At 40.3% G+C, this 18,066-nt stretch overlaps 1 protein-coding gene across 1 annotated transcript; it reads right to left on the bottom strand.

The window, feature by feature from the left end:
• Positions 1 to 3,225: 3,225 nt before the first annotated feature.
• cmtm6 (CKLF-like MARVEL transmembrane domain containing 6) lies at positions 3,226 to 16,205 on the bottom strand. Its single transcript, XM_088602184.1, has 5 exons — positions 16,046 to 16,205; positions 15,511 to 15,634; positions 9,240 to 9,416; positions 8,450 to 8,548; positions 3,226 to 7,604 (listed from the first exon to the last, which is right to left on the bottom strand). The coding sequence occupies exons 2-5, from the start codon at positions 15,631 to 15,633 to the stop codon at positions 7,422 to 7,424; spliced, it is 582 nt and encodes a 193-aa protein (XP_088458310.1). The 5' UTR covers position 15,634; positions 16,046 to 16,205; the 3' UTR covers positions 3,226 to 7,421.
• Between the last annotated feature and the right edge of the window lie 1,861 nt (positions 16,206 to 18,066).

The following is an 18,066-nucleotide window of genomic DNA, read 5'->3' as shown; positions in this document are numbered from 1 at the left end:
AAAAACAAACAAGGATAGCCAGTCCTTCACAATCACAAGACAGATTGAGTATAGAATACGCGTGGTATTTTACACAGTGCTGGAGGAAGTCTTTGGTCATGTACAAGATCCTGAAAGTTATTTGGGAGGTTGAAGCAGTTCACAATGACTAAGGAATGCTGAACACATTTGTGAGCTATATCAATCAGGAATCCCCTATAATATACAGTACGTGGTGATTACATCTTCTGCTTGGTATGTGCAGTTAACCAGGAAATTGTTTTCAGGCAGAACTAATGACAGAACATTACAGCTCAGTTTGTTAGTGCAAGTTGTTAATAATTTTTTTTAAAGGTTCCAAACATTCGGAGGCTTAGTAGAAGTCAGGTCTTTGCATCATTTTCAGTAAGTTATGATTCCTTCCTCTGGGATTAACATACTGTAAGTCTTTAGACACCATCCACTCTCAAATCATGAATCATTCATAACGAGCTCTTTTCCTGGGTTACGAGGTCATCATTCCTATAAACCCCTAAATCACAGCTCCTCAGTACATTTACTGCTTTCTAGGACACCTATTAGAACTGATGACACACATTTAAGAAGCTGTAGCCTGAAGATGTAGAAATGAATTGCAAGTACTGTGCCTTAATTGTTAATTATCCATATCCATGTCTGTGTCTAGTTAATTTGTTGATCAACTATTCAGCTTTCTGCTTTCACAGTGTGCGCAACGTTCTGAATGTGGATCAGATGGTTCAGGAGGGTTGCTGGAACTTCCAGTCAGTCATTTACAGGTTCTAGAAGAATAGCACATGTGACAATGCCTTAGACTCTGATGTAAGCGCTATGGAACACAAGACCCATACCACATGTCCTGGCCGCTACTGAAACACAAGGCAAATGTGAATTATTCCCTTAGGAAATGTAACTGTAAAAAGCAAATTAGACAACCATTCAAACAAGATAGCAAAAAGAGAAGAAATTTGCAGCTGAACTGAAGAATATACATTCATCAGTCTATGCAATGTCCTGTGTTAGAAAAAGAGTAATTCGTGTCATTATTGAATGTGATTTCAATTTACTGTTTCTTTTTCCCCTGTATTGTAGCACAAAAGATAAATACAGTGGTCATTCTTTGAATTTTGTTTGCAACTCTAATAAAAACAGCAGGTGACATAAAGGTGGCTTGGAGGATGAGGTTTTTGGAATGGATGGCCGAAATGGTGAGGACTACTAGCTGTGTGACAGAACGCACAAAATATGTATAGCTCTTATTTTGTATTTTCACACATAAACTTCAGAAATAATTAATGATATTAAAATCAATCTAGAAATGGTGAACTTTAGTCAATTCAACGATCTTGCAAAATAAAATCTGATAAACGTTCTTGAATGCCCTTCGTGCACATTACTACGTTTCTTCTGTGAAACAGGGAAATTAAGATATTTCCGGCTCCTTAAAATTATGGATTAAAGAATTTCCAAGCTTTAGAATAAACAGGAAACGGGGCGTAACTCTTGATGGCTGCTGTAGATTGGACTGCAACCAGAATAGTAACAGTGATTCCAATGTTTTCATATTTTTGCATGACTTAAATCTGAAGTAGCAATCTGTTGCTGGTTCCATTTGGTGGGGCTTTACTGAGAAGTTTCTTTACTTCTCCGGATGGAAGTTATTTTGCTATTAAAAGAACAAAGATAAAACCATAAGAGGCTTCAGTCTTGCTCAGCTGCAGTCACTCCAGAATAGGAATCATCACAAAGTGTGTCCCGATCTGAATCCTGGATTCGTCAGAGGCGATTTGCTGAGGGGCTACAAAATCTGCAGACAAAGGGCGGCACATTGGCATCGCTCATCGCAGCGCTGGGGTGCCCTCAGCATGGGCCCACAGTCTAAACACAGGCTGGTAGGTCATTTGGTTTCCAGGAAAACTGGCCCTGGTGCGTGTGTGTGCGTGTGCGTGTGTGTGCGTGTGCGTGTGCCCTGTGGGGGATTGGCGTCTCGTACAGGGCGTAGCCTGCCTTGCTCTCAAGGCTTGCTGGGAAAGGCCCTACTCCCGTGGCCCCGAGCTGGATAAAATAACGAGAGGACGGATTGATGGTGATCCGATTTTCCTGGAAACATTACATTATTAATTACACAAATTATTTAATTATGCTAAACTCAATTCCATGTTTTCATGGTGCAAAGTGCAAATCGGGGGATTTTCCTTTTCTTGCACTCAGCAGATTGCTTGACTTGAGTGCTGCAGGTTCCGTTTACCGTATTGCAATGATCACATGTTTTGTTCCTCCCTCTTGCATTAACTGGGCCAATGTGCACACTGCCAGCTGCACCAAACAAGCTGCTGCCTGACCCCCTGTCTCAGAGACTGTAGGACTAGTAAGGGTCTCATGCCTGACCACTGAAGCCTCTTACAGCCCTCTTCCGGCCCCCAGAAGGTCACGACCCGGAGCAGTCCTGCTCCGCTTCTTCAGTGATTTGTGCATGTGACACATTAGCTATTTCTCAGTTTTCTGCTGCTTAAATCTGTATTACACAACTGTAAAAGCCTCAACAATATCAACATGTTGTAAGAAATGTCCAGCACGTGTGCATAGTCCTGTTCAGTTTTGTTCGAAGACAGAAACATGTTAATTACTTGAGCACATTTTTGCCAAGTTCTGCGAAACCCTTGGCAGTATAGTCCACGCCTGCCATCTGGTGGCAGTCCCAACTAATGACAACTCGTTAAAGAAATGTTTTCTGCCTGTACTGTAAGCAGGTACAGGACATTCCTATGGCTCTTAAAGTAATGTGAACATATTTGAATAAAATCAGAGGAAAATGTCACTGCAAGACCAAGCTTAAATGGCTACAACAAAACACTGAAACTGAACTATATCGGGGCACAGCCCTTTCATTCCCCAGTTGTAACCCCAGTGTCCAGGCCAAATTTCCCATTGGCCCTTACCAATCATGGCTTCCTAATAACCCCCCTCTATGAATTGGCTACATTACTCTGCTCTCCTCCCCACTAATATCTGGTGTGTGGGGAGCGTTCTGGTGCACTATGGCTGCCGTCGCATCATCCAGGTGGGGCTGCACACTGGCGGTGGTGGAGGAGAGTCCCCATTACCTGTAAAGCGCTTTGAGTGGAGTGTCAAGAAAAGCGCTATATAAGTGTAAGCAATTATTATTATTCCACATTTTTATATCTGGCTCATGACTTACATGAATTAAAACATCACTGATGCATGGGGTCAGATCAATTCAGTTTACTTTGAAAAGCAGAAAGTGAAAATACAGTGGTACTGGGGATTTGTTTAAATAATGCTTGGATGATATTAGTTATGTTGAGTAACCAAAATAACATCTCTTAAAAACAATCGGTCCTTTTCCTTTCTTATAAAAAAGCAGAGATTAGTAAATTAGCAATATATGATCTTATATTACATGGACATTCAGTCTTTATCAAACACAGACAAGAACTATATCAATATGACAATAAGCATTTATGTCTTCTGCACTATTTAAGAAAATTAATACATACATGTAGGTAATGATAGACTGCAATTCATTTCAGGATTTTAAATGGTTTATAATTTTTCTAAAAATGACAGTTGTACTGTTTCTGTATCTTTTGCTCCGTTTCCAGATCTGTTACCACTTTTACACCATCAGTTTTGTTTGGCATTTTATTCAATTTATACAAATATTAAAGCAATCTAACCGCAACATCACTCACGAATTAAAGAGGTGCTTCACAGGGGGGTTATCATTAAAAAAAACCTTGCTAGTGTTACAATCTGTGTGTGGCTCATGCGTCAAATTGCATTAAATCCATGATGCACTGCTGAGCGTACACGTCTGACCCTGCCTGCTGTCCCTTTCAGTGCTCAATTCAAATATAACCAGCTGTAAGCACTGTTCAGATAACTGCACACTTCAGGTTTATCCCACATCAGCAACAAACACTTCTTTTTTGGGGGGGTGTCGGAGAATGGATTGTGACTGTGGCAATGTTTATTACACCGTCCCATTAAATTCACAATGTTTAAATGAAAAAAACAACAACTAAATAAACATTGTGAAAAAACAAGTAACCTATTTAGCTTTCATTCCAAAACTGACCAATTAGCCACATGTGTAATATTATTATACAAAAATCCTATCTATAGTATGTTATTTTGCAATGTATTTGATCATTAGTTATGAATTCTCATAACTGCGATCTGTTGTGTATTTAGTTATGGATTTACACGATTCACCCCCCCCCCCACCTTTACATTTTTATACTTTTTTCCTGGATCATTGTGAAAATACATGTCAGTGTTGCACAGAAACTATACTGCAAAACAATCAACATTTCACAGTGCAAGGGATGAGGAGGAGGACAGGGGTCAGAGGACAGTCCTCCAGTTTAACTACCTTGTAAAACCTCTTCATGATAGGCACATCCAATACAGATCAGACAGGGCCAAACCAAAGATCAGCTGACACAGCCACCAGGGGTCGCCATTGAGCACAGCAGAGTATTAACCCCCTAAAGAAGGCACTAGACACTTTTCCTTTCTTGTTCTGTGATGTTACACTTAACATGGGGTGTCATGTGGACAGCCAGCTTTCCCGTCATACACAAGGGCTGAAAGACAGGAGCAAAGCAGTGCTGATAAAAGCACAACTGTGAAGTCTAAACACAGGGTCCTCTTTAAAGATGCGCTTCATGGCCTGCCCCAGCAAGAGATGGCACTAATGTGGAATTACAGCAGTGCTTGATATTGCATTTGTTTTGGGTTTTTATTTTTTTGGTTTCCCATGGAGACAGTGACCGTGATCTCTCAAAAACTAACTGTTTTGGCCTATTAGTCACCATCGCACGCTAGGCTTGTTGAAAGTCACACACAGATCTTAACCTTTAAATGGAAGAGTTGCTGGTTCATTCTGTCCACAATAGTTCCAATATTCAGTTCTTTAAACATTTACAACTAACAAAATAAACACTCTTGCAATAGTATAAGGCAGAGACCTAGTACAGATTTACTACTCATTTTAAAGTGGTTTACACAAGGTACACATGATAATTAAAATTCATGATTCAGTGCCTTACTCTTGCCTTTATTTTTCTGGACAATGAAGTCTCCTGAGATGCCAAAAAAAACGAAAGTTTTGTCAAACAAACATCAAACTCCTTGCCTGTTGACACAAACATAAAGCTAAGAAAATCACAATTCAGACCGACAGAAAAACAAACCCTGTAAAAAAATACAAAAGACATTAAACTAACTAAAAGCAAAATAATTTTGATTAATCTGTCTTGTGTTAATGAATTAAGCTAATACCAATGATTGACACTTTCACCCTCACATAAACCCTACAGTTATGACTAATCATCCTTTTTTTCCCACAGGTGATTTAGAGATTTTAGTAGACTGTGACAGAATTTGTACAGTATATGTTATCACCCCAATCCCTTTGGCTTTGAACAGACTTTTCCTGTCTACTGGCTCGATGTTTGACCCTTAAATCCAAGATCAGACATCTAAGTAATTTTAAAAGAGAAAATATATCAAGATTATTCACACTACAGCGGTAGATCGATTTAAGTTTCAAAACAAAATGAGTCAAAGTACTGCTAGAACAAACTGCAAAGGTAAGAGAAACTAAGGCGAATAAAACCCAATATATACACACACATTTCTACAGTCTCACTCTAAGAATGAATCCATATTAACTCCAAACTGAAATTGCCAAGACCTTTCAATCTCAATTATAATTTAAAGGTGCTAGCTATTAACCATTTCATCATAAGAGAGCCATCTTGTATTCCTGCTACTATTGAAATTCATTAGGAACACACAACCAGCTACAATGCAACACCAAATTCATTTTGATAAAAATTATCCAGGCCAGAAGAATTTATCCCTAAATTTTAGAATTTAGTCAGAACTACAATGACTGCTTCCAAAAATTAAAAAAACGTTGCACAGATGTTACATGAAGACTAGAGCCGATGACTGTGAAAGTCCCACGGATTTTCTAAATTAGATTATTTCCAATTTCCAATTCCAATTACTGTGCTCAGTAATCCATACCAAATAAGCAAGTGGACTACACATTTAAATATTTGTTCCACAGTTCATTATGATTGTTTTACACAGGTGAAAATGTTACAAAATAAAAACAAGAACTTGCTGTTTTTGTAACTCACAGCAATACCAAACAAATAGTTCACACAAGTTAACATACAGGGCAGCTTGGCAAGTTATTCTGAAATTGTCTCCAACTGCTGTAATCTTATTGACAAGGGAAACTGGGGGGAAAATAGAGGATCTAAAGTAATAAACCAATCATAAAAACTGAAAAAAGATGGCCTTTCATGGCACAGGCACAAGTAATCAAGAGTTCACAGTCTGGAATATACCACCTGCATCTATTTAAAATTTGCTGCATCAGGGATTCAGCTGAAGGAAAGGAATGTATCCAGATATCAGTTTGCAACAGCTATACAAAGCGTTTTTAAGAAAAGCTCGGGACCGATAAGAGTGGCCAGGGTCTTCCTCACCTCTTTTACTTTTGACTCCTAATCCTCCCAAAATGCCTAGACATAAAAACTACAGCTGTTTTTACTGCACCTCTCCTGCAGCCAGTGCCCTCCTCCTCCTGTACCATCCTATGGGGAACTGGCTGCCCTCTGTCAAGCAGGTCCAGTCTTGCCAACTTCTCCATCAATATTCCTACAAGCATCGTCTTATTGAGCGTTATTTCTCAGGATGCATTTTTCTAAAATTAGTTCTGAAAATTAAAAAAGCAAATCCACATGATTAAAAGCCTATCACAGCTGCTAACTAGAATTTCATAGAACTGCTCTAATAAAATCTCACCTTTCTAAACACAGTAGTGTATTTTGATATATTAAAAATTAGTTAAGGTAAAACGCTGGGTTTTAAAAAATACTACACCAAAATTAGATATGCACTGGACCTGCTCATTACTTCACTGGTCATCGGACTAGAAACGGCTTTGACTACACTGGGGATAGCTGTCTCAAGACATTATAAAGGGCAAGAGGGATGTTACAGCTCATTTTATTTATTTTTATTGTATTGCCTGAAGAATTAAATTCCTACGAAGGGTAAAAGCAAACTCTTGCCTTTAAACTAGCTAGCAACGAGGACTGGAAACCCTAGAGAATAATACACAGCCGACGCCCGTCGAGTTTAAACCGATGACATAACAGGCACGTCCGTCTGCCTACAGCGACACTGTGCTGCAGGTGGCATTCTGATTTAGACAAAATCAACCCAATCGTGTAAGAGGGACACCAATCGTTTAAGAGGGTGATATTTTTTCTTCCCCATTTTTCACCAATGAACTCTCCAGTAGGTCTCGGACTAAATGTGATTGTTTCTGTGAGGGAGGACATTCCTTGCACAAATGCGAAGACAGTTCTTGAGGCTTAATTCGCGGCGTTAGTTCCATTAGCGGAGCTCGGGGCGCCAGCGTTCAGCTTCTCGGCTTCCGGCTGCGTGGTCTGAGCGTCGCCAGCTCCTCGCGGGCCACTCGTCCACGGCAGGCCTCTGGTCTTGAAAAACACCCCAAGGTCGAAGACGAACGCTAGAGATGCCAGGAATCCAAAGGCCTGGAAAGAAAAAGAACTTTTTTTTTTACGGACGCATAAGGAAATTCCGAAGAGGTCACATCACAGTGGTGGACAAAGAAAAATACACAAAACTTTAAATCTCAATACGATAAATGAAATAATAAATACAAACACACTACATGTAAAAACTACATACCGCACAAAGAAAGTGCATGTCTGGGGTGCGAAGACAGTGCTGGTTACCCTAACTACTTCCTCACACCCCTGACGAAGTTTAAAATAAGTGACACTGAACGAATGAGTGGCACTTTGTCAAATTTGCCTCCCAAGCACAACCGGATGCCAGAGCAAGCTTAAATATCTATTCACTAATAAAGAACAGCAAATGTTCATTCTGCGGTGACCTCTTTCTTTGTCCTCTGTGTAATTCCGTTTCTACTTGAAAAGAAACAATTCCAGCTAAAACAGACACTAAGCTGACTGCTAAGATATGAGCTGCATGGTTCTCCAGGGTTCAGCAGAAAAAAGCGTTAGAGCACCACTAACAATCCAAATGAGTTCATTTCGATGCAGATCCTCCTTAGTACCATAAAATACTAGATTTTATTAAACACGTACAAAAAAACATCAGTGAATTCAAGCAAAACAAATGAATTTTACAAAGTGGATCATGTGCACTATTGCCTTAAAATGCGCTGCCCTATTAGCAGCTTACTTCCCATTTCCCACACATTCAGCTGTTAATACACTAAGAAGAGGTAAACGGTTCTGCTAATAAAGCATGCAATTCAATCTGGTATCTTTTCCTCTCAGCTGATGGTCTTTAAATATAAAAATAATTATAAAGAAAAACATTTTGCTTAAAAAGGACATGACGGTCATACCACAGAGCCTTTCTCCAATCCTGTCCCCTCGTTTGCAGCAGCAAATATAACTGAGGCCAGCAGGAACAAGACTGCCACGACAGCAGTGTACACAAAGTCCTGGGGAGAGAAGAGACTTTAAAACAGCAGAACTGAAAGAAAAGGAAATGTTCGCCTGGAGATAAACAGCAGTCATCTGCTTAAAGCGGCTCTCCTTTCGGGGTGAGTGGAGTGTCTTCTTTAGTCAAAGTTAAAAACATTGTTTTTGGTTTGAAGCAAGTTGCGCTACAGACAGGTGTAGGCTGAGCAGTCTACCAATTAACACCAACCACTCCACTGTCTTCTGCACAACAAGATCAGATCACTTTATTGGCCATATACAATATTTCTTGAATTCGGAGTTTGTCTTTTCGCATACCCCAGCTTGCTCTCCATGAGACACACAGACAGGGAGAGAAGCTGGGGGTCAGACTGCTGGGTCAGCCATTTCTGGTTGCATAGTGCACTCTGAAACAATGCAGAACACTTCCCAAAAAACTTACTCACAGTAAGAGCAAGAGTGTCTCATATTCGAACTGACAGGAAGTCTGGGAAGATGTTCAGAGTTCCAGAGCCACAAAGATCATGGTTATTCGGGCACTGTTCTGATGTTCAAAATATAAACTTGGATCGCAAAAGTGAACTCCAGATGCAAAACACTTCTATAAAAAAAAACTCTGAACAATTGTAGAACCATTTGCCAGGTAAGAGTCTTCACGGTTCACTTGCATGACGAGGCAGTTCCACACGAGAGCGCTGCCGATCTCCTTACCAGGACAGACCACTTCTTAATCCCGACCTTCAGGTACAGTGGGGTGGCGAGAAGGATGAGCAGCAGGGCTGTGAACAGGAAGGCCGTGCAGCTGACGAACTCGAAGAAGTAAAGCGGACCACAGGAATTGCAGTTGGTGACAACCTCTTCGAGGATGAAGGCGACGAAGGACAGAATCTGAGAAGATGGACAAAAAGTTAGAAAAGCAGACAAACTTTTAAAAACATTTTGGTACACATCGAAAAAAACCTGGAGAACTTCTTTCTATTTATCACTCATGTCTCATCAGTTCTTAGCACTCTCAGTTATAGTAATTAATGAATCACTTACACTTATATTTTCTGGACACTCCACTCAAAAGCGCTTTACAGGTAATGGGGATCCCCTCCACCACCACCAGTGTGCAGCCCCACCAGGTGGTCAGTAAGACTCACATCTCCTCTGTGTGTCCTACTTCGCCCATGAACTGATTCTATGTAATTAGTTAGGTTTTTCTGCAGATGCAGCTGAGGAGAAAGATATCTTCCTCTAGAAGCTGAGGAGAGAGGTTTTACTCAAGATGAGTCTTCTTTACGTTTGTCTTTATTGTTAAGAGTGCTGTGAAGAATAAAACTACACTCTAAGTAAGAATTGGCCGATATTCTGATTACTTTTTTTAACGGAGCTTTCTGCAGCCCACACACACACCAAAGATCTCCTCCACCTAGTTTTTACAATGAAACCTTCTGATCATTTACAGAAAGATTACTCATTAACTTATATTAGGCTAGAAACCTCATACTCGTGTTTGCTAACCAGAGACAGATAAGGGCAAATATCATCCTCGTATTAATTTCACCCTGTTGTTTCACTTCATATCCACTGCGAGATCTTGCCCCAGTTTGGACCCGCAAGCTCACCACAGGTAAATTCATGACTGCTAGAAACATAACCCATCCATTGTTAAGTATACAGTCTGTTTAAAAACATGTGGTTCTTTTTCCATTCAAAATGACTTCAAGCCATTGCATGAAAGCTGTGTAAGTGGCGCTCTGCAGAGGAGCTGAGGCAGCAGTGGAATACTTGGCTCCAGGCCTCTCAAAGCCCTGGAGGTGTGGCTGTATCCAGCAAAACCCCACTTCCTGTCTACAAACACCAGACCTCGAGACTTACTTAGAACCCGGATGCTGAAGACTTGCTCAATGCACCTCTTTCGTTTACGAAACAGCGTAATCTGTTGTGTAGTTTCTGATGACCTTGTTTATCGTTTCAAGCCTCTGTGTGACAATGATGACAACAAAGAAAGAAATGTGTCTCACCCCCTCCATTGCAAACTCACACTTCCCCCATCTGGGAGACGCCTCTGTGCCCCAAGGTGTAAAACCAACAGACTCTTTCATCCCCACTGCAATCACACTCTTAAACAATACCAAGTAACTACCTTGTCTTTTGTTTCTTTCTCCTGTAACTACAGTATTCTCTTCCCTTTTGGTGATGTTTATTTGTCATTGTCTTTTATGGCACAGTCAAACATAACACAATTTCCCCAAGGGGACAAAAAAGCTTGAATTGAATTGAGAAACGCTGAGGTGCTCCTGTGATTTGTGCGACAGGCAAGAGGAACACAATGAGTTTTGGAGTTATTAGTCTACTGCTGATTACCAACTGAGCAAAAACCACCCCTCAGGCGAATGCACAAGTGTCACAAACCGTGTAGACTGGGCTAAAGACTTCACCAGAACCTCATTATACCTCTTTCCTTACAGAGCAAGCATAAGAAGCAACAGGCTTTTCAGCAAAACTATTAAGGTGGAAAATTATATTTTACTATTCATTAACTCTTATTAACTCTTAACAGCAGAACAACATTGTTCTTTTGCAGTTCCAATGCTGTGCGATCGTTTTTGTTAAAAACTTATTTTATATTACTGTGTCCATCGTGTAATGTTATGGAGATGCCTTAAACATTTCCTATAAAGAAAATGCTTATTTTGAGATTTACATTGGCCAAAGGCAAATATAAAACTCTTATGGACCAGCCATCCCAGAATGCCCTGATTCAGTCAGCAGATCGCTGCAGTTTCAGATCAGACTGAAACAGCACCTGTCTTTGCACTGTATTAAACTTTCTAATTCCAAAAGAGACGTTACAAGTCCAATAGTTACTGAGCCCCAGAGTCATCTCACTCCTACTTTTCTGTATTGTCTGTATATGTAATTTTCTTAAAACAAGGAAGCAAGAACAGCAGACTGCCTATATAGCATGTCAGCGTCTTGGCCTCAGAATCATGGATGGGTTCTACCCGCTTTTCACCGCAGGTTTTATTTCCAAATATGAGCAAATGAAAGGAATCATTTTCCACTTTAAAAGAGCATAATAAAGAGCTAATACTAAAAAAAAGAAGACGGAACATCAGTTACTAACATTATAAAATTCATTTAACATTTTTTTATGATGATGAAAAATGCAGATACTGAATGTGGTGAAACATGCTTGGAACTGATTAAACTGATGAAAACAAACTCGATTATACAGTCACGTGCTACTGTTGATGATGACTTCATCATATTCTAACAGTGGCCTGCAACTACTTTGCCACTGAATGACCGCACTTCTTAAATTAAAAAACACAGATAATGGGATGTTATTAAAAGTAAATCATGAAGGCAGTGCCAGCTGGACTTGGCCAAGGAAGTGGTTTATCAGGTCAATGCATTCAACTATTTATTTTTATACATTTAACACTAAATGGTCTACTCACCTTTCCCGTTGGTCCCTTTGCACTCAAAATTGTTAAAACGTTATGACAGAAAATAATAAGACGAATATAAATAACAAATAAAAGATGGCTTTAGATTAGTATATACTGTGGTTTGAGGAAACAGAAGACAACTGGGCCTAATTTCTTTACTTCTGTCCCCTTGAGTGTATCAGTGAAGTATATGTGCAGCCTCCCCACGCTGACACACAACAAATCCCTGTAGATAACAGAGATGCTGGTACTGTAGAGGGCAGGACCTCCCTCTTTCATGAACATTTATAACAACATCCAGCAAACCTCTGGAAGGAAGCCAGCGAACTTGGTTTCCTTAACACTTTAGTTTTAGAAGCTTACAATCATAAACATGGACTATAAACATGAGGCGACATTACCTGGATGGTGTAAAAGGTGTATCGTGCATGTGGAGTAATTTGCACTTGGTGGGACAGAAAATGACACCTTGCAGGATACCACACAGCTCAAGTGCCTCTCTAAAAAGTACATGCGCACTGAATATTAGCCTGTGCAATAACGCTTGAACAACAAAAGAAAACGAAACATCTTACATTAGTCTCACATGACATGAGGCACACATTAGAACGTGGCAGAAGATCTCCTTACTCGCTTAGGAGCCTTCAAGGCTAACAGGACTGACTTCTGGGACTGGCTGTGTGGCATGAGGAAGATATGCTGCTGCACACGATTAACGTACAATCAAGCAACAGGTTCCAGCCTGCTGTCTATTGAGGTTTCCAAGCAGTGACTGGAAGGCTCCTTAAAGTTCTTAGGTTGTTTCCTATCTTTTCTGCAGGCTGGAGAGGCAAGCGTGTCCCACAGACGGTCAATTGCGTCATCAGCCAAAATGGCAGCCTGACCTCGCACCTTCCAAAACCTTACAGACCTCCACCACTGACCGTCCTGAAATGTGGAGGACACCCGTCATCGACGGCTTGCAAGTGAAGAGTGGCCCCCGGTCTTCCTGCACCTGCAGTGCAGTGCTGTCCTCGGGGACAGCGTCCAGAAATACAGCCCCCCCACGCCGACCGCTCCAGCTCAGACACCGCTTGGAGGATTGCTTCATAGAAATGACAGCAGTAACCAAAGCCTGAACATGTGTGAAGGTAGGATTCCTGTGTAAACTAATAGGGTCGTCACAGCAAAACTAATTCCTGCTGTTCAGAAACCCCCACACACTCGGCGTTGCCTCTCACACAGCCTGCTCCTCTTCGAGGAAACGGGAGTGCAGGGACTTACTTGCCTGGAAGGCTGCCTGCAGTGTTTTTTTTTTCAATCTAGATTTACCCTTCCGCTTCAAGGGCAAGTTTACTGTCACTCGCACCCGAGGACAACGAAAAGCTTACTTGCTGGTTTTCGTCACATGACAAATGACGTACAAGATGACACAACGTTGAGATAAGAAATGACAGCACAGTTCTTGTAGAATTACCCTTTTCTGCACAACCAATGTGAATTGTTGTTTTTACTTCAGCAATATTTCCAGAAAACTTGATGAAGTCCACAGATGACCCATATTAGAAGCACGTTGTAGAAGTGTCAAATTACATTGCCCGGTGACAGAATAAAATGCTATATGTGCACCTCTTAACTATATATATTTATTTGAAATAATTACTCAGAATAAATGGGCCCGAATGCAATTAAAACCTCCAGCTTCTACACCCACAGAATGAGAAATGTTAATATTTTACAAATCATCTTATCATACAAACATTCTACCCCATTTGTTTACATGCAAACCAGAAAGGTGTAATTTTGACAGCTGAAACGTAAAAAGACAAAAAATAACAAAACTAACAGATACACTGTCTGTTATACAGAACATGCCTTGTAAGCATGTCCTGAAGACACCGCTCCTCTGTTGTTTAGTAATATAGTTTGCATTGAAGGCTCAGAATTATCACCTAATTTGAGTTTGCTCAAGTAGGCGTCAGGTGATCTTTATAATTATATTAAGCATACCGTCGGTTACACCACGTCTACATGTTTACTGCTGGAAGCACTAACAGAATGTCAAAACCTTTTCTGGCTCCAACACTAAATCAGATTATTTATAGCGTAAAGATTCTGGACTAACTTCTTTTTTTTTTTATAAAAGTTTCACTACCTTATAACAATTTTATAAAACACCATGAGATCAACTCGTGCTGTAATCTTTGGTTACTTCATTGCTGAGCAGGTTTTTTAATCTTTGCATTTTCCTGGACACTTTTGGCATCCAGTATGAAATACTGTTTTTAACATCGTCAGTCCTTCCTGTTTCCCTGTGCACAAAGCACTGTGTTACAGTCTCCTGGCATGTGCTTAACTAAAAAGACCACATAATATAAACATTTTATTAGTAATAGAAACTACTGTCCCTGATATCAGCACTGACTATACAAGTGCCTGTACTTGTATGTACAGCCTAATCCCATTTTGCATGGTTCCTTCACTGTTTTTGAAAACAATTTCCACACGTAGTACAGCATCGGTTAGGCATCTTTTACCAAATAAATAGCCTGCAAAAGGCTCTACTAATGATATACTGGCATTAGAAAACAACTGACTTCTTTATGGCATGGGGATGGACAACTGGAGCTTTCAAAAGCTGCCAAATGCCCTCAGGAGCCCCTGTTGTAAAGATCTGATTGCAGCAGAATTTAATCAAGTAGCCAAGCATTCAGCCCAATTTCCAATGCAGCGCTTAAATGCTTGTTTACTGCAGAGGAGCCAGTCATTTGATTTAAAAGTCTTAAACAGGATCATGTTTTCTGGGGAAAGGTTCTGTTGTCCTCTTCTCACAAGAGGTTCTTACAGCACTGGAAAATATCGGTGGCCAAGAAGCGTAATTCTTTAAAATGATCAGGAATGTGATATTGACTCAAATGCTCTGACTTAAATATTTATCTACCCAGTTCTGTAACCAGGGATTGTGCTGCAGGGGTACAAGTGTAGTATACTATGGCAGCGTTGCAAATTTAAACAAAGCGAAGAAATTTGTTGTACTTATTTTTCCTACAAAAACATCTGAATAATATTGCTTCCAGCAGTTCTGAATGTGGCAGTCTGCTCAACTATAAAACTTAAATATATATATAAAACTAAAGATTTCAAAGATTTTCTCCAATTTTTAGGGATTTCTGTATTGATAGTTCTCTGAGGCTTAATTGCCTACCTATTGTTCGTTGTGGTGAACGGTTTGAGAAATATTCCATAAATATAAAATTACTGCCTTAATTAGTGCAACAGTTAACAACATCACTCTATTCGTGAAACCAGATATGTTAAGACCACAAATGTCCTTGTTAGCAAATGATCACCTTCCACTTAAAACTACCGCAACAGACATTTTGAAATACAGTGCTCGACTTTGCTGTGTATTTGATGTATATTTTTTTCGGGGGGAAACAGTAAAAGATATATAACAAATATACACACAGCCTCTGAAGGAACATTTCAAGCAGACCACTTGTACATGAAGAATTACGGAAATGAGATTTCAAAGTAAAAAGCTTGAGAAAAGGACTTACCACTTCAGCACATTTGATAAAAAAACGAAACTTGTCCAGGTGTTCCGTCGGCACCACGAACTTTTTGTTGGGCTTGTCTCCCTGCGTAGTCGTTGGGTTATATACCTGTGCCTCGCTAGCCATCCTGGTCAAATACCAAACACAAGGACATGTTTAGAAAAAAAATCATTTAAGATTTTATTATAGGTTTATGTGTGTGATTTATTTTTACATGAGAATCACCTTAACTGTGCAACGCAATCGACACGAATGTGAAACCGAAAGTGTTCTATAAGACGCCTACCACCAAACAAAACGTGTTTTACGAAAAAAAAATATTACGAACATTTATTTCCAATTAAGCACAACATTCGGCAATGCCACACTCCCGCTTACAGTTAATCAATTCAGCGCACCACACAAAACAACAACAACAACAAAAAAAAAACTGCTTCACGCCCTTATCTATTATTACTACGGATCGCAAAAACATGAAGATACCAAGAACCGCGTTCTCACTCCTCAATATCTAAGAAGAAATCTTACAATTACGTACCTGAATCTCAATGGTGCAAAACAGTGAGACGTACTTTTTTTTTTTTACAATAAAATGTATTTAGCGCTTGTTGCTCCCAGCAAAATTTCGAGAGACTTGTATCCTAGACGTAATTCCCCTGGCCCTTGGTCGCTTCCGCAGAGAACTAAGTTTCGATTTCGCACTTCCGACTCGGAACCGTATTGGGGACGGAACACCAGCCCAGCGACACCGCCGCGCTTCCGGCTGCTGTGGAGCAGCCTGGCTGGCACTTATTCGTTGACAAGTCCAGTGATTTCACTTTCAGGGTCTTGTAATGCTCCCTTTCCTCTGCCCGATAGTCTCTGTGCCGTTGTGTGTTCTGGGGGTCGTTTAATCGTCCAGTTTTAATTTTCTTCATGTAAGGCTCACTTTCTGACGGTGCTCCGGCTGGCTCCCCCGGTCCAAAGACGTAATGGTAGATTAACCTGGGAAGGTTAACTTTCATTTCTGCAGCCCTGAGGAAAAGAATCATACTAAGCAGTCACACTCTGAAAGGCATCCGTGTAAGACCAGTAACAGCATAAAATGAAAGCGATTTTCCACATTCAAACACCGTGAACGAGAAATGGCTGATGTATTAAAGTGATTTTTTAACCCAGGTGTTTATCGCCGAAGAAATCTAAACATGGTCCAGGCTAAGGAAGGATAAAGTTTTATATTAAATAGTATTGTTAGATAAGGCATCAGTGTTTCAGGTACAAGAAACACTATTTGTATTTCAGAGGAGATATTCATAGGCCATTAACAACATTCTTTTATCAGTTTTCTTTTTTGGCAGAGGGTTAACACCCAAGGACTGGAAAATTGCTAATGCTGTGCCCAGCCATAAAAAGGCTGACAAAACCAGAGTATACATCAAGAGGTCCTACATTAGATCTATTACATGGAAGGTTTGGTAAACAGAACCAATCATCTAGATGGAAACGAGACTTGCTTGACTAACTTGACCAACACCAGTTAACAGATACAAACATGCTATATAATACATATACAGTACCCTCAGGATTTATTCACACTCCCAATGAAATTATATAAAAATGCTGTCATTTTAATAGGATTGCAAAGTGATATTTGTCATGAATAATTGATGAACACGAGCACCATCTGTTCCCATTCCTGTTATTTTGTAAATCCTCCTCTGGCAGGGATTACACTGAAGTGTGCCAGGAGGTTCTGACACTTTCTACAGGGGGATGATGGACCATTCCTGCAGGCAGAATTTCACCAGGTCCTCCAGACCCTTCGGTGTCCGGTTGTGACCTGCCTTCTTGAGTTCAGACCACAGCTGTTTGACTGGATTGAGGTCCGGGGGTTGAGACGTTTAGTCGCAAACATTTGCTTGGAGTTAACCATTTTTGGTCAATGTGGATGCTTTGCTTTGGACCATTGCTGTACTTGGGCATAACTTGTTTGGCCAAGCTTGAGCTTCACAGCAGAGATTTGGCCAAGGTGTCCTGGGATGTATTGGAGTTCAGGATTTCCCCTCCTTTTCCAAGGGCCCCAGACACCCTAGATATTAAAGAACCCCTCAACATAACAGACCCCCTGCAATATGAATTTCCTCTGACCACAAGGCATGGTACTTACGGCCATACAGAAGTATTTTAGCACATTTAAAACACCTCTTTCCCAAGCAGCCTCAGCAACATTTTCTAATCAGTGCACATGCATTCTAATCTTTAATATTGATTGATACCAACATTAATTTGTTGGTTGTTAACTGATGACTATTTTTGCCATCATTGTATATTTTATGTCCTGCAATATGCCTATTCCATTGCTCCTGCATAAGAATCAAATTACATGAAAGATGATATACTCCCTCTGCATCAGGAGGGTATACTCATTAACCATATAGGTAGAAGAAGTAAAGGACACCAAGGTCATCATCCCTGAGTCACAGGGTGGCGATTCTCTTGTCTAGCAATTCATAAAAACAATGATCATTTCCAAGAAAATACAATGCATCATAGCAGATGTGTATGGACTGTGTCATTTTT

This window comes from Lepisosteus platostomus, chromosome 12 (assembly GCF_059453375.1).
Source record: "Lepisosteus platostomus isolate fLepPlt1 chromosome 12, fLepPlt1.hap1, whole genome shotgun sequence".
Lineage (NCBI taxonomy): Eukaryota > Metazoa > Chordata > Actinopteri > Semionotiformes > Lepisosteidae > Lepisosteus > Lepisosteus platostomus.
The sequence above is the reverse complement of the archived record's forward strand: the minus strand, read 5'-3'. Positions and strand labels throughout refer to the sequence as shown.

What these genes read in the sequence shown, in the direction of transcription:
- cmtm6 (XM_088602184.1), bottom strand. Translation starts at nt 15,633, where the DNA reads ATGGCTAGCGAGGCACAGGTATATAACCCAACGACTACGCAGGGAGAC. An exon ending in TTATCAAATGTGCTGAAGTG is followed by an intron (nt 9,417 to 15,510) that starts GTAAGTCCTTTT and finishes CCATCTTCTCAG; the next exon opens with ATTCTGTCCTTCGTCGCCTT. An exon ending in TTAAGAAGTGGTCTGTCCTG is followed by an intron (nt 8,549 to 9,239) that starts GTAAGGAGATCG and finishes TTCTCTCCCCAG; the next exon opens with GACTTTGTGTACACTGCTGT.